This window comes from Otolemur garnettii, unplaced genomic scaffold (assembly GCF_000181295.1).
Source record: "Otolemur garnettii isolate 467f Iridium unplaced genomic scaffold, OtoGar3 scaffold00100, whole genome shotgun sequence".
NCBI classification, from domain to species: Eukaryota; Metazoa; Chordata; class Mammalia; order Primates; family Galagidae; genus Otolemur; species Otolemur garnettii.
Window position 1 is genome coordinate 6,977,787 of NW_003852495.1, and position 17,574 is coordinate 6,995,360.

Consider the following 17,574-nt stretch of genomic DNA (forward strand, 5'->3'; position numbering starts at 1 on the left):
AAAAAAAAAAAGAATACCTGAATTAAAGCAGGATTGAAACCATCGTGATTTATAGAGGCGATTAGTCAGGGCCAGTTTCCTATATTTTCAGGACACAGCTCCAACATAACATGAAAAGTGATAAAGTGAGTTAAGGTATTGGAATCCAAATGAAAACACAGAAGATATGCCATTCAATAAAACCATTTTATGGAAATCTTCACCTTAACAAATTCTGAAACACACGCCCATTTTAAGTTAATATGCCTGTATTTGCAATAATTACAAAGGAAATGATTAGAAAGCAAAATCTTGGCAAAAATAAATGCAATGTTGATTATCAAATTCTGATTATTTAGAAATTTACACCCAATGCTTTATTTTACTTCTCATTGAGCCTTATTTAGTGAGTTGTTTCATGTATTGACCAAAGAGATCTGAATACACAGTGATTTATTTATAATAAAACCCAAACCAACACGACAAGTACTATCAATATATGCTTGGCTGGGCCTGGTAGTTCATACCTGTAATATCAGAACTTTGGAAGTCCAAGGTGGGAGGATGATGTGAGGCCAGGAGTCTGACACCAGCCTGGGCAACATACTGAGACCCTCTCTCTACAAAAAGTAAGAAAAATTAGTCAGACATGTTGGTCTGAGCTGATAGTCCCAGCTGTTGGGGAGGCTGAGGCCAGAAGATCACTTTACCCCACAAATTTGAGGTTCTAGTGAGCTGTGCTTATGCCACTACACTCCAGCATGATGACAGAGCAAGATTCTGTCTCTAAAAGAAAGAAACAAACAAAAAAAAATACTGTGAGGCCAGGCGTAGTGGCTCACGCCTGTAATCCTAGCACTCTGGGAGACTGAGGTGGGTGGATTCCCCTGAGCTCACAGGTTAGAGACCAGCCTGAGCCAGAGCAAGACCCTGTCTCTAAAAATAGCTGGGCATTGTGGCTGGCACCTGTAGTCCCAGCTACTTAGGAGGCTGAGGCAAGAGAATCGCTTGTGCCCAAGAGTTGGAGATTGCTGTGAGCTATGATGCCATGGCACTGTACTGAGGGCGACAAAGTGAGACTCTGTCTCAGAAAAAAAAAGATATATATAATAATTTTCAGTCTTCTCTATCTTCTGTTTTATGATTATCTGTCATTCTTTCTGTACTATTTAATATATTTATATATATTATTAATTTTTTTTTTTTAGAGACAGTGTCTCATTTTATTGCCCTTGGTAGAGTGCTGTGGCATCACAGCTCACAGCAACCTCCATCTCCTGGGCTTAGGTGATTCTCCTGCCTCAGCCTCTAGAGTAGCTGGGACTACAGGCGCCCGCCACAATGCCCTGCTATTTTTTGTTGCAGTTTTGCTGGGGCCAGGTTCGAACCCACCACCCTAGTAATAGGGTGCCGGCGCCCTACCCACTGAGCCACAGGCGCCACCCAGTATATTTATATATTTTACAAAAATAAATATTGGTCAATCTGATTTTTTCTTTTGTTATTATTACAGAATATTTTACATGTCCTTAAATATTTTTCTCAACTTCACATTTAATGACTACTTTGTAGTCTAGGACAGTGACAGTCTGTCATATATTTAGTAAGTGTTGCTATACACTGAAGAATGCTGAATCCTTGCTGTCTTTCTCCAATATCTTCACTTCACCCAATTTCAAGATCAAAAAGAGGTGCTGGTATAGACAGTATGTCCTCTTTTCATTCTTAAAAGTGGGAATGGAAAGAGAGAGATCTGCTTAGAAGAAGGACAGATCTGCCAATCTTACATCCCCATCAGCCTCACCAAAATGGTGCATTAGCCAGAAAATTTCCTGCTGCAGTATCTAAGTCTGGCTTCAATGCTCTATGACTTTTCTGCTCTATGACTCTGTGTAGGGGTGAGATGTCTGGAGGAAATGAGTTTCTCTAGAATCCTAATCTTCCCAAATTGTATGTGAAAGAAGGTGGTTTGGAACCTGAGATGGTAGAGCCAAATAGTCCTGGAGAACACCCAAACTTCAGCTGGTCTCAAGGTCTTTGTCTTCTTTCAGGTCTAGCTTCTCCAGACTCTGTGCTTTTCTGGTAGAGAAACCCTGAGGACTGATCAGCTCTTGTCGGTATAAAACCATGGCCTATGTAAGTCAGTATTTCTCTCCTTGTTGCTATGTAGGTTTGATTTAGGTCATGAGAGTCTTTTCATTAGTTTTCTTGAAGTTACCTACTATGAGAGGGTCCTTAGTAAGAGTGTGTGCCACATCACCCAGCCATCTTCACTGTGTGGCCTACTGCAAACTAACTAGTGTTCACATCATTATTGGCCACATTATTTGACATCTACTAGGTGCCTGTTTTAGTATGGGCAGCAGTAGAGGGTAAAGGAGTTAAGTTCCTTGAAGTTAAGATAGTGTATTCCAGGTCATTTTGTCATTTGGTGAGACTGACATAACCATTCCATCTGACCATCCATGAGAAGTCTGAAATTTTCCAGACAATTGAGTTTTTCAGCTAGATAAAGTAGAATTTGGCATTGAAAGATGTAATATCATTGTGTAAGGCAAAATTGCATACTTGTGTGATTAGTATATATACACAATTATATTGTATCTTCTGGATTTGGAGAGACTACCCTGAGAAATAAATACCATAAAATAATGATGTCATGGCTGGGTGAGGTGGCTCACTCCTATAATCCTAGTTCTCTGGGAGGTGGAGGTGAGTAGAGTATAGACTGCCTGAGCTCTGGAGTTACAGATCAGCCTGAGCAAGAGCAAGAGCAAGACCCTATCTCTACTAAAAATAGAAAAACTAATCAGGCATTATGGTGGCACCTGTAGTCCCAGCTACCCAGGAGGCTGAGGCAAGAGGATCACTTGAGCACAGGAGTTTGAGGTTGCGGTGAGCTATAATGACACCACTGCACTCAACCTAGGGCGACAGTGAGACTCTGTCTCAAAAAAAAAAAAAAAGTAATGATGTCATGTGCCAAAAAATTTTGTTTTGTGAAAACAAATAACTCATGTTAAGATCTGGAATAGTGAAGTAAGTACTTTTTACTTGAAGAAATCTTTAATTTTATGGAACTTAGTTTTTTTTTTTTTTTTTTGCAGTTTTTGGCCAGAGCTCTACTCCTTTGAGCCACAGCACCACCCCATCTTTCTTCTATTCTTTGAGACAGAGTCTCAAGCTGTCACCCTGGGTAGAGTACTGTGACGTCACACCTCACAGCAACCTCAAACTCTGGCTTAAGTGATCCTTTTGCCTCAGCCTCCGAAGGGACCACAGGTGCCCGCCATATGGCCTGGCTATTTTTTGGTTATAGTTGTCATTATTGTTTGGTGGGCCTGGGCTGGATTCAAACCCTCCAGTTGTGGTGTATGTGGCTGGCGCCCTAGCCACTTGAGCTACAGGCGCCAAGCCAGAACTTAGTTTTCTAAAATTGAGACTCTATACTATATGTTTTTTTTTTTTTTTTTTTTGAGACAGAGCCTCAAGCTGTCCCCCTGGGTAGAGTGCCGTGGCATTACAGCTCACAGCAACCTCCAACTCCTGGGCTCAAGCGAGTCTCCTGCCTCCGCCTCCCAAGTAGCTGGGACCACAGGCGCCCGCCACAACGCCCGGCTATTTTCTTTTTTTTTTGGTTGCAGCCGTCATTGTTGTTTTTTGGCGGGTCCGGGCTGGGGATTCGAACCCGCCACCTTAGGTGTATGTGGCTGGTGCCTTAGCCGGTTGAGCTATAGGCGCCGAGCCTATATGTTGAATAAAATGTCTAATGATTAAATTTTCAAGTGAGGATATTCCTCAGTTAATTCACATTGATTATGGGGCAGACATCTCAGGCATTATGCATATAGTAATGATTTGATTTAATAGAAAACATTATTATTCTTTCATTCTGAAATGGGCCAAATATCCCAGAGCATGCAAAAAGTTTTGTCCATGTCACATGCTTCTTCAAAAATAGGGATACATTTTACTGCATTCCCCTCCCTGAACATCATAGATTTCTAGTCTGTGTATTGATCATGTTGTTCTTTTGCAGTAATGCAATCCATCATCTCTTCTACTCCATTTTCTAAATCTTTAATTTTTCCACTAATATAAATATTTGTTATTTCAGGAGTCCCTAACTTTCAGGGATGTGGTCATAAACTTCTCTCGTCATGAGTGGAACTATCTTAGCATCGCCCAGAAGACCTTGTACCGGGATGTGATGATGGAGAACTATGGTAACTTAGTCTCACTGGGTATGTTTATCAGTTTCAAATAATTTGGAATAATTTAGAATCTGCTCAGTAGGATACATGCTTCTTTTTTTTTTTTTTTTGATACAGAGTTTCACTTTGTTGCCCTTGTTAGAGGGCTATGGTGTCCTAGCTCACAGCAACCTCAGACTCTTGGGCTCAAGCGATTCTCTTGCCTCAGCCTCCCAAGTAGCTGGGACAATAGGCGCCTGCCACAATACCTGGCTATTTTTAGAGGTGGGGAGTTGCTCCTGATCAGGCTAGTCTTGAACTTGTGAGCTCAGGCAATCCACCCGCCTCAGCCTCCCAGAGTGCTGGGATTACAGAGCCACTAGGCCTGGCCTGATACATGCTTTTTCCATTGTAATTTTCAGGGCTGCCTTTCAAGAAACTAGTTAAATTTGTTTCTCTTATTTTCTACAGAAGTGATTTCAGCTTTACTGGGGTGCTAATGGCATCTCTGTTAAACAGTTTCATCTTCCCTGTATTTCAGTGACATTCAGACCTCCCTGTCTGATGCAGTTACTGTGACATGAACTTGTTAGAGAGTCCTAAATTGCTGTTATTATCAAAAGAGAGCTTCTTCATATAGTGGTGAATTAGAGAAATGGGATTCACATAAAACTGAGTAGAAAACAGCCCATTTCTTAAGACAGAGTTGATTTGATTTTTGGTTGAAATTTATAATCCATGAAAATCATGTGTAAAATAGAATGAATATGTTATAGATATTTCTTCTTAGATACTCTTAGTAAAATAATTATAGTAGCATAACAAATCTTTTTTCTTTTTTTTAAAGATAGAGTTTCATTTTGTCACTCTCAGTAGAGTGCCGTGCCATCACAGCTCTTAGGCTTGGGTGATTCTCTTGCCTCAGCCTCCAGAGTAGCTGGGACTACAGGCACCTGCCACAATGTCCAGCTATTTTTTGTTGCAGTTTGGCCAGGGTCGGGTTTGAACATGCCACCTTTGGTATATGGGGCCAGCACCCTACTCACTGCTGCCCAGCATAACAAATCGTAACTGCTAACATTGTAATTATTGTGTGCCAGACATTTTTCTATCCACTTTACTACTTTTTATACACACAGACAGACACACACACACACATATATATACATATATGTTGTTGTTTTGTTTTTTTGAGACAGAGTCTCAAGCTGTCGTCCTGGGTAGAGTGCAGTGGCATCACAGCTCACAGCAACCTGAAACTCAGGCTTAAGCAATTCTCTTACTGCAGCCTCCCATGTAGCTGGGGCTATAGGCGCCCGCTACAACTCCCAGCTATTTTCTTTGTTGTAGTAGTCATTGTTGTTTAGCAGGCCCAGGCTGGGTTCGAACCCACCAGCTCCAGTTTATATGTGGTCAGCACCCTAACCACTGAGCTACAGGCGCTGAACCTTATACTTAATAAATGAAATTATATTAATTAATCCTCCTAACATCCCAATTATTGTCCCAATTATATAAGCGAGAATAGTAAAGTGAAGAGACTTGCCTAAGGTCATATAGCTGGATGGTTTCAAAGTCACAAATTGATCTTAGACTTCAGAGTGTATGTTTCGAACCACATGGTGCTTGTTCTCTAGAATTAGAGGACAAAAGAATTTACATTATTTTAAAAAGAAAAACCAGACAAAAACATTGCTTCTTACTAACTGATCTCTTTTTCTTTATTTCTTTTTTTGCAGTTTTTGGCCAGAGCTAGGCTTGAACCCACCACCTCTGGCATACGGGGCCGGCGCCCTACCCTTGAGCCACAGGCGCCACCCTCTTTTTCTTTATTTCTCACTCTTCTCTTAAAATCTTATTCAATGTCGCTTTTTATTTGTTGCCATTATAATTTAAATTTTGAATTTCAAAGTTTATTTCCATATTTTGTGGTGCTTATTTTTTTGTAAGCAGGACCTTCCATGTCTAAGCCGCATATAATTACCTTATTGGAGCAAGGAAAAGAACCCTGGATGGTTGTGAGGGAAGAAACAAGAAGAGAGTGTACAGGTAAGAGCAAGTGAGGCAGGGAAAGCCTTTTATGTAAGTAACAGCCCAAGTAGAAGTGGTGGTTTCATTTGGTAAACACATGAGCTTCTCAGTGGAGAAAAGGCTTGTGATGTGCAGAAAAATATGAATCAGCAAGAGATAGCCAGTGAAGTTTGTGTTTATTTTAATGCCTACTGGCCATGTTATTTTTCTCAAATTCCTCCCTAATTTAGTGGCAGCTACCATCCTTGTAGGGAGTAGTCATATTACCTGATTTATTACGTGTAAATTTTGTCCAAATCCTCCTTTGCACATAGATTTGTATGCATGGCTGTATTCCCTAAAAATACATTTATTTCTACATATTGCACCATGCTTGGCACAGTAAGTCTGGCAATACTGAATAAGACAGATAGTGTTATTGTAATGATGAAGATTAGAGTGTATTAAGGAAGATGTAGAATACATGTGAAAATAAAAATATTATCAGGCCATGAAATATACTATGAAGTACAAGAACAGGGCACTTTTACATCAGGTAGGATGGAGATGACTGTATAAAAGTCACCTCCTTTTCTGTGGAGGTGACTTTTGTACAGAGGTATGAAGTCAGGTCATTGGAATATATGAGGGAGAGTATTCCCTGAAGAGTGAACAACACATGCAGAGACCTCAGAGGTAGATGTGTTTGTGTTTTAGGAGCAGCTGGTATATGAAAGCAGCTAGTAGCGGGAACTAACAGAATATGAAGTCAGTATGTTAGGAAGGGTGTGGTCCTTGTAAGATCTCATGTTTTATTATGAAGAATTAGTATTATTTCTAATATGTAATTAGTAGCATTATCTGATGATGTAGGATTTTTTATCATTTTATCAGAAGACAAACCTTTAATGTTGAGAGATAAGCAAAAATCCAGATTAAACAAATAGCAATTGTTTTTTGTTTTTTTAATTTTTATTTTTTATCATTATTTTTTTTTTGAGACAAAGCCTCAAGTTGTCACCCTGGGTAGAGTGCTATGGGATCACAGCTCACAGCAACCTCCAACTCCTGGCTGGGCTTAAGCGATTCTCTTGCCTCAGCCTCCCAAATTAGCTGGGACTACAGGCACCCGCCACTACGTCTGGCTGTTTTTTGGTTGTAGTTGTCATTATTGTTTGGCAGGCCCAGGCTGGATTCGAACCCACCAGCTCTGATGTTATGTGGCTGGCGCCTTAACCACTTCAGCTACAGGTTCCAAGCCAACAAATAGCAATTGATGAGTTATTTACTTTCATATCTTTTTGATATTTCTTTCCTTTTGTTTTAAAAATCTTTCTTGATTTAATTAAAATGGGTTGTATTCATTCTCTTCTTCCTCTATTGTTTTGGCATTCTGAAATTTTTATTTCTTTCATTTCTACTTCTTCTTCCTCTTATTTTTTCTTTTTACAGACAGGATCTTGCTCTTTTGCCCAGGCTGGAATTGGATCCCTCTGTCTCAGGCCCCTGAATAGCTGGGGCTACAGGCATATAACACCACACTTATCTAATTAAAACTTTTTTTTTTAGAGATGAACTTTTTTTTTCCCCAGTTTTTGGCCAGGGCACCAGCGCCCTACTCCTTTGAGCCACACTGCCGCCCTAGAGATGAAATTTTATTGTGTTGCTGAAGCTGGTCATGAACTCCTGGCCTCAAGTGATCCTTCTTCTTTGGCCTCCCAAAGGGTTGGAATTACAGGTGTGAGTCACTGTGGCCAGCCAAGGTTTTCTAGTCTCACCTACATTCTTTTTTTTTTTTTTTTAATGTTCTTACTTATTTTTTATTTTTATTTCTTTGCCCTTTTGTTGTTGTTGTTGTTGAGACAGAGTCCCACCCTGTGCCCTAAGCAGAATGCAATGGCGTCATAGCTCACTGCAACCTCAGACTTGGGCTGTGGACATCCCATTGTCTCAGCCTACAGAAGCCACTGAGATTACAGGCACTCGCCGCAGCACCCGGCTGGGTTTTTCCATTTTTTTAGGAGTTGAGGTCTCCCTCTTGCTCAGGCAAGTCTCAAACTCAAGCAATTCTCCCTCCTCAACCTCCCACAGTGGCTGGGATTACAGGCATGAGCCACCGCGCCCGGCTTTCACCTACATTCTATTATATCTCAAAGTATTTTATTGTCTTATAACATATAAAATAGTATGTTATATGTTTTCCTGGTTTGAGGGATTAGTTGGCTGTATATTTAAGTTGTCTGTCTGTATGTCATTTGCTTTTGTCTTTTTTCTTTTGAGTTTGACCCCAATTGGGCCTCTGGGGTTTTTTTGATCATTTATATCTGCGATGGGTTTTTCTCAACTCTGAGGAAGGAATCAGTGGTTCTGGATGCCATTTCTAAATTAATGGTTTTAGAGTGCTCTTTTCTGTTATCTAGTTAAGTGTTCAATTATCATAGCTCAGGAAAGAATGTGGATATACATAGTATACGGATACAGTTTTGTTTAGTAGTATAATTAAATTGATTTATTGGATTTTGGTGGTTTGTTAAGACAGAGTCTCACTCAGTTGCCTAGGCTAGAGTGCCATGATGTCAGCATAGCTCCAGATGAGAGCCTCCACACCTGGCCATAATTAAGCAAATTCTTCTGTATTTCTTTTTTTTTTTTTTTTTTTGAGACAGAGTCTATGTCTCCCTGACTAGAGTGCCGTGGCATCACAGCAACCTCAAACTCTTGGGCTTAAGAGATTGCAGTTGTTTACTTGGCCCGGACCAAGTTCAAATCCACCACCCTCAGTGTATGTGGCTGGTGCTGTAACCACGGTCCCACACAGGTGCCAAACCTGTATTTCTTATTTTCCACTTGGCATTTCCTAGTTTTATTTTTTTCTCTCCTTTTTCATTGCTTTAGTTCATGTTTCACTTAATTTCTATAAAGACCCTATCTCTAGGTTTTTTGTTCATGCTGTTCTATTTTCAAGGTCATTATTTTCTAGTTTCAACATTTTTTTCCTTATTTGGCCTATACTTAGCTATTTATTTGCTAAATTTGGGTTAGTGGTTCTTAATCCATTTCCTTTCCTTTTTTTTCTTTCGAGACAGTATCTATGTTGCCCTTGTTAGAGTGCTGTAGTATCACAGCTCACAGCAACCTGAAACTCTTCAGCTTAAGTGATTCTCTAGCCTCAGCCTCCCAAGTAGCTGGGGCTATAGGCATCTGCCATAACACTTGACTTTTTTGTTGTTGTTGCACTTGTTATTGTTGTCTAGCTGGCTCAGGCTGAGTTCAAACCCGCCAGCCTACGTGTATGTGCTGGCGCCGAAACCACTGTGCTACAGGTGCCAAGCCTCCTTTCCTTTTTATTGAGGTAAATATTTTAAGTCTTTGAATTCCCTTCCTATTGATATTGAACACCCAAGATTATGTGGTGTACTTGTTTTCTCAGTTTATTGGATTTTTTCCAGTTGAGTGTTTTTATTTACATGTTGATCCAGCATTTATTATGCTGAAGACATTTCAGTTTCCCTCTGAAACAGGTTTTGGTTTCTAGTATTAATTTCTATTGTTACTGCTTTTTTTTTTTTTTGAGACAGTCTCATTTTGTCACTCCTGGTAGAGTGCTGTGGCATCATAGCTCATAGCAACCTCAGACTCTTGGGTTTAGGTGATTCTTTTGCCTCAGTCTTCCAAGCTGGAACTACAGATGCCTTCCACAATGCCCAGCTATTTTAGAGACATGGTCTTGCTCTAGCTCAGGCCAGTCTCAAACTTGTGAGCTCAGGTGATCCACCTACCTTGGCCTCTCAGAGTGCTGGGCTTATAGGCATGAGCCACCGCACCTGGCTATTGCTGTACTTTATAAAGGTTGTTTATATTATTTGTACCTTTTGTCCACAAATGATACTCTAGTTACAAGGAGATATGTTCTGCCACAAGTTACGTCCCATTAATTCTGCACTTTTTGTTTTGCTGAAAGAATTGCTTTATAGAGACTATAGACTATTATCCTTGATCTCATTTTTGCAAACTTTTTCATCTAGTTCTTGGCATTCTTCCTGTATACATTTTAATGTAATTCAGGTCCCCTGTTTGCCCAGAGATGCAGAATCCACAACATTCCGTAGGTCTGGTTTATATACCTGTTACATGTCTGAAAGTTCATTAACATACTCCTTTGGGGATTATCAGAATAGTATTCATTAAATATTAAAATTATAGTGGACCTGAAAAAAGTTATGATGGAATAAAGGAGACTGATCATCTGTAGAATTAGGAAGAATAGGAAAATCTCAGGGTAAGATAACTAAATCAAGTTAGTATCTTATTTAATATGTGAAGAGAAGTATACATGCCTATGTATAGAAGAAAATAATCCACAGTGATGGGAATATCTCTATTTTGGGAGAGATTTTAATTGAAGAGTAATCAGGCATATATATTTGGCTTTTTTATACTATATTAGAATAAGTTTATATTTTATACAGAAAGGGGGTGATACAGCTGGCCAGCTCTCTCTCCAGTACCAATTATGCACATCTCTTTCTAACTCTGGATTTAGGACATTAAAGTGACAACTTGAAATTGCCCTCAGTGAGATTATTTACTCCATAGATTTTGGCAATTGCTACAAAACAGGGCTTTGTATGTCTGTGTTGGGCTGGTTGTTAAACATTCACCTGTACTCCATTGTGTACAGAAAACTCATCCTCTTCTGAACTCTCATTTCATTTGCCATATTTTATAATTGTATTTTAGAGTTCTTTCAACTTTTGTAGTAGGTGAGAATTTCTCTTAATTTTACCAAAAAATCTTTGCATTTTCTGGTCCATGAAACAAAATGTTTTTCTTTTATGTCCTTTAGATTTGGATTCAAGGTGTGAAATAATCAGCAATGGAAAAACACACGTTTATAGGAAACATTCATCTGTTACTCTACGGCAGAGAATTCATAAAGGAGAGAAATCATATGAATGTAAGGAATGTCAAAAGGTTTTTTGTCATCTTACAGAACTTACTTTACATCAGAGGATTCATACTAGTGAGAAACCTGATCAATGTGAAGAGTTTGAGAAGGTTTTCAGTCATCTTACAGACTTTAGAGACCATCAGAAAATTCATACTCTTGAGAAACCTTATGAAAGTGAAGAATGTGGGAAAGACTTTAGTCGTCCTGTAAACCTCGCTAAACGTGGAAAAGTTCATGCTAAGAAACCTTATGAATGTAAAGAGTGTGGGCAAGCTTTTAGGTGTAGCCGCCAACTTACTGCACATCATAGATTTCATACTGGTGAGAAACCCTATCAGTGTAAAGAATGTGGGAAGGCCTTTAGTGTATATGGACGACTGAGACGTCATCAGAGTATTCACACTGGTGAAAAACCCTTTGAATGTAATAAATGTGGCAAGGCCTTTAGACTCAAGTCAGGCCTTAAAGCACATGAGATTATTCATACTGGAGAGAAGCCTTACAAATGTATGGAATGTGGGAAAGCCTTTCGTCAGTTTGCACACCTTGTAGGTCATAAAAGAATTCATACTGGAGAAAAACCTTATGAATGTAAGCAATGTGGGAAAGCCTTTAGATGTAAGTATCAACTTACCATACATCAGAGAATTTACATTAGGGAGAAACCCTGTGAATGTAAAGACTATGGGGAGGCTTTTAGTAGTAGCCATCAACTTACTACCCATCATACATCTGATAGTGTTGATAAACCATATAAATGTAAGGAATGTGGAAAGGCATTCAGCATATATGGACGACTTACTCGACATCAGGGTATTCATAGTGATAAGAAACCCTTTGTGTGTAACAAATGCGGGAAATCCTTTAGACTCAACTCATACCTTAAACTACATCAGAATGTTCATACTGGTGAGAGACCCTATGAATGTAAGGAATGTGGGAAGGCCTTTAGTCAGCCTGCACACCTAGGACATCATAGCAGAATTCATACTGGTTACAAACCCTTTGAATGCAAAGAATGTGGGAAGGCCTTTCGTTCCGCTTCATATCTTGTTAGACATGAGAGGATTCATACTGGTGAGAAGCCCTATATATGTCAAGAGTGTGGGAAAGCTTTTATTTATAGCCATAAACTTACTATACATCGTAGAGTTCACACTGGTGAGAAACCTTTTAAATGTAAGGAATGTGGGAAGGCTTTTAGTGTGTCTGGACAACTTACTCAGCATCAGTGTGTTCATAATGGTAAGAAACCCTTTGAATGCAACAAATGTGGAAAGTCCTTTAGACTTATTTCAAAACTTAAAGTTCACGAGAATACTCACAGTGATGAGAAACCGTATGAATGTAAGGAATGTGGGAAGGCCTTTCGTCATGCCACTAGCCTCATATATCATGACCGAATTCACTCTGGTGAAAAGTTATATGAATGTAAAGAATGTGGGGAGACTTTCAATGATGCCTCACAGCTTGTTATTCATGAACGAATTCATACTGGTGATAAACCTTATGAATGTAAAGAATGTGGAAAGGCATTTCGTTGTGCCTCATACCTTGTTAGACATGAGAAGATTCATACTGGTGAAAATCCCTATGTATGTCTAGAGTGTGGGAAAGCTTTTAGTTATAGCCATGAACTTACTATACATCATAAAGTTCATGCTGGTGAGAAACCTTTTGAATGTAATCAATGCAGAAGGTCCTTTAGGCTTAGTTCCATCCTTGAAGTACATCAAAGAATTCATACTAGGTAGAGACACTGTGGCATGCACATGTAATAAAGTACCTTGCATCAGTAGATTTATACCACTAAGAAACAGTTTGAAGGCAGTGTGGGAAGGTTTTTACATATGGTTCAGTTCTTACTAGGCATTAATTTGTAGTAGAGGAAACAAGCCAGGCACAGAAAGATAAATATTACATCATCTCACTTGTATGTGTAATCTAGCAAAAGTCAGTTCACAAAAGAAGAGAGTAGATTGGTGGTAATGAGAGGTTTGGGGGGCAGGTGCATGAGGAAAGAGGAGATGTTGGTGTAAGGGTACAAAATTTCAAACAGGAATAAGCTTTAGTATCTGTTGTCCAGAGTGGTGAGTAAAATAATCATTGTGTATTTGAAAATTACTAAAAGGATATATTATGTACATCTTTTCACACACAAAAGTATGTGAGGTGATGGATTTGCTAATGAGCTTGATTTAGTTATTCCACAATGTAAACATACCAAAATATTACATTATTCCCTATATATAATTGTTAGTTGTCAATTAAAGATAAATATAGCTGCCATGCAGGAGCCAACCAAAACATGCCTCCTTAGAAGAAGATACAGGCTGTTACTCAGGAAAAATCTCAACAAATTTAGGAGCTTTGTGTCAGACAAAACTGTCACTTGACAAATTACAAAGGTTTTAGGACCTCTGTGACAACAACTGGAGTCAAACACTAAATGTTAGAACAAACACTCTCCAAATACTCCCATTTATAAGGGTTTTAAGTGCTCTGTGTTTTTGCTCATCCATAGTTTTCTTGTATCGGTCTAGTATCAGAATACATATTCTTTTTTTTTTTTTTTTTTTTTGAGACAGTCTCACTATGTCACCCTCTGTAGAGTGCTTGGGCATCACAGCTCACAGCAACCTCCAACTCTTGAGCTCAAGTGATTCTCTTGCCTCCGCCTCCCAAGTAGCTGGGAATACAGGTGCCTGCCACAACGGCCAGCTATTTTTTGGTTGTAGTTGTCATCGTTGTTTAGCAGGCCTGGGCCAGACTCGAACCCACCAATTTCGGTGTATGTGGCCGGCACCCTACCTACTGAGCCGCAGGCCCTGAGCCCAAAATACACATTCTTAAGTGCATGGGGGAACTTTTCTAGGACAGACCGTAGTATGTTAGGCCACAAACACAATTTCAAATAGATTTGAAAATCTATTATCCAGTGTATCTTCCTCCATCAATGAAGTATAGTTATAAATCAGTAACTAGAAAAATCAGAAAACCGACAGCTTTGTGGAATTTTTTTTTTTCTAATGTCTTTTTTTATTGTTTGGAATTCAGTAAAAATCATTGAGGGTACAAAGAATTAGGTCACACTGATTGCATTTGTTAGATAAAGTCCCTTTGTTTTTTTTTCTTTTTTTTTTTTTTTTTTGGAGACAGAGTCTTGCTGTATCACCCTCAGTAGAGTGTCACAGCTCACAGCAACCTCAAACTCTTGGGCTTAAGTGATTCTCTTGCCTCAGCCTCCCAAGTAGCTGGGACTATAGGCACCCACCACAACACCCAGCTGTTTTGTTGTTGTCTTTGTTGGGAGGTTCGAATCCACCATCCTTGTATGTGGGTGGGGAGCTACAGGCACCAAGCCTAAAGTCCCTCCTATAATTGTGTCCTACCCTGAAAAGGTGCATCATACATCATAACCCCCATCGCCCTCTCTCTCTGCTACCTCATTCCCCTACCCCACCCCTTGTATTAGATCATTTACTATCTTCGTATTATAATTCAGTACATCAGCTTGCTTCTCCATTCTTGTGATGCTTTACTAAGAAGGATGTGTTCTAACTCCATCCAGGTTAATACAAAAGATGTAAAGTTTCTATCTTTTTTAATTAATTTTTTTTTTTTTGAGACAAGAGTCTTACTTTGTTGCCCTCAGTAGGGTGCTATGGCGTCACAGCTCACAGCAATCTCCAGCTCTTGGGCTAGGGCAATGCTTGTGTTTTTGCTCATCCATAGTTTTCTTGTATCGGTCTAGTATCAGAATACATATTCTTTTTTCTTGCCTCAGCTTCCCGAGTAGCTGGGACTCCATGCACCTGCTACAATGCCTGACTATTTTTGTTGGAGTTGCCACTGCTGTTTTAGCTGGCTTTGAACCCAACACCCTCAGTATATGGGGCCGGCGCCCTCCCCACTGAGCCACAGGCTCTGCCCTCTATCTTTTTTAGTGGCTGAATAATATCTGTGGTATACATATACCACAGTTTGTTAATCCATTCCTGGATTGGTGTGCATAGAAGTTGTTTCCACATTTTGGCAACTATTAATTGAGCTGTGATAAACAATCTAGTGCAAATGTCCTTATGATAATAGGACATTTTTTCTTCTGGGTAGATGTCTAGCAATGGGACTACAGGATCAAATGGGAGGTCTAATTTGAGTTCTTTGAGGATTCTGCATACTTCCCTCCAAAAAGGTTGTATTAGTTTGCAGTCCTACCAGCAGTGTAAAAGTGTTCCCCTCTCTCCACATCCATGCACTTTGGTGAGATAGAGGCAACATATCCATTTGATTATCCATGAGAAGACTTTAAAATTTCCCATAAATCTGTCTCAAAGAGATAGATTTTTGAGACAGATTCTCACTTTCTTGTCCCTGGTAGAGTGCCATGGCATCATTGCTGATAGCAACCTTATGCTCCTGGGCTCAAGTGATTCTCTTGCCTCAGCCTCCCAAGTAGCTGGGATTATCGAAAAAAATTCTTGGGTGGTGCCTGTGGCTCAATGGGTAGGGCGCTGGCCCCATATACTGAGGGTGGTGGGTTCAAGCCTGGCCCCAGCCAAACTGGAACAAAAAAATAGCCGGGCATTGTGGCAGGCACCTGTGGTTCCAGCTACTCAGGAGGCTGAGGCAAGAGAATCGCCTAAGCCGAGGAGTTGAAGGTTGCTGTGAGCTGTGTGATGCCACAGCACTCTACCAAGGGCGCTAAAGTGAGACTCTATCTCTACCAAAAAAAAAAATCTTAATTTTATAGAAACCCAGTTGTATAAAAGTTGAAGAAAAACATGCCATATGCCATGATTAGACTTTTTCTTCACTTACTGTGTCTCCCTGAAAATGAGACCTACCCAAAAAATAAGCCCTATCAGGATTTCTATGCATTTGTTAAATATAAGCCCTACCTCGATAATAAGACTTAGATACACTGCATAGCCACGCCATGCATTTCGACGCAGAGCAGTAAGGAAAACCAGAATACCTTTTCTCTGCTACAGCTCCTTTCTCTGAGCTGTTTGTACTTGCGCAGGTGAGCATGTGGTAACTGGTTGCAGGCATCCTATCGCACACGTGCGAACGGCTAGGGGAAAAGAGTTCACGCATCAGTAGTGCCAGCCCCACCAACAAGGTCGGCTCCCCCGTCAGGTTCCAGAAGAAGATGACTTAACTGTATTTGAATAAATGTAGATTGTTGTATTATACTTAATAAAAATAAGACATTCCTTGAAAATAAGCCCTAGTGTGTCTTCTTGAGAAAAAATAAATATAAGGCAGTGTCTTATTTTTGGGAAACACAGTAACAGCAAAAGTGGTGGCCTACTCAGTAGGTCCATGCCTGGAATCCCAGCACTCTGGGAGGCTGAGGCAGGTGGATTGCTTGAGTTCAGGAGTTCCAGACCAGCCTGAGCAAGAGTGAGACCCTGTCTCTACTAAAAATAGAAAACTAGCTGGGTATAGTGGCAGGCACCTACAATCTCAGGTACTCCAGGGGCTGAGGGAAGAAAATTGCTCAAGCCCAAGAATTTGAGGTTGCTATGATCTGTAATGCCATGACATTCTACCTGGGGTGACAGAGTGAGACTTTGTCTCCAAAAGAAAAAGAGGGGAGGATGATTCTCAAACTCACATTTATTAAGAATTTATGAGGCAGATATCATTTGGCCATTATGGAGAGAAACATGTTATTTGTTCATTCCAAAAATATTTAGATAGAGATTTCCCTTAGCTTGCAGTAAGTTTTGTCTGTGTCAGCGGACTTTGTTAAAAATACATACACATTCTGCTGTGGTCCCCTCCTATATCATAGATTTCTAGCCTAAATGCTTCCCATATTGCTCTTTCCTTGCAGTGTGATCTTTTCTCTCTTCTGTTTTCACTTTCAAAATATTTTCTTTAAAATTTCTCTGGTAGGCTCAGCACCTGTAGCTCAGCGGTTATGGCATCAGCCATATACACCGGGGCTGGCAGGTTCAAACCCAGCCCGGGCCTGCCAAACAGCAATGACAGCTGCAACAAAAAAATAGCCAGGCATTGTGGCGAGTGCCTGTAGTCCCAGCTTGGGAGGGCTGAGGCAGGAGAATCACGTAAGCCCAAGAGTTTGAGATTGCTGTGAGCTGTGACACTACGGCACTCTACTGAGGATCACATAGTGAGATTCTATCTCAAAAAAAAAAAAATTCTCCGGTAATACATGAATTTGCCATTTTAGAGATCAATGACATTCAGTGATGTGGCCATAGACTTCTCTCAGCAGGAATGGAAATGTCTCGACTGTGTCCAGAAGACCTTGTACTGGGACGTGATGGTGGAAAACTATAGTAACTTGCTCTCACTTGGTATGTTTATCAGCCTCAAATAGTCTAGAATAATTTGGAATCTGCTCTCTAGGATATATGTTTTTTCTATTATGATATTTAGGACTGCCTTTTTTTTTTTTTTTTTTTT

The 17,574-nt window shown here is 40.0% G+C and overlaps 1 protein-coding gene across 1 annotated transcript in view; it reads left to right on the forward strand.

Annotated features, from left to right (window-relative positions):
• The window catches only part of LOC100945283 (zinc finger protein 607), a 49,397-nt gene extending 32,407 nt beyond the window's left edge, over positions 1 to 16,990 (forward strand). The window contains exons 6-10 of the mRNA XM_023516899.1: positions 4,092 to 4,223; positions 6,123 to 6,221; positions 11,029 to 13,015; positions 14,789 to 14,792; positions 16,979 to 16,990. Coding sequence (XP_023372667.1) covers positions 4,092 to 4,223; positions 6,123 to 6,221; positions 11,029 to 12,887 — 2,090 coding nt within the window. The 3' untranslated portion in view covers positions 12,888 to 13,015; positions 14,789 to 14,792; positions 16,979 to 16,990. The remainder of the gene's footprint in view (positions 1 to 4,091; positions 4,224 to 6,122; positions 6,222 to 11,028; positions 13,016 to 14,788; positions 14,793 to 16,978) is intronic.
• The last annotated feature ends 584 nt before the right edge of the window (positions 16,991 to 17,574 follow it).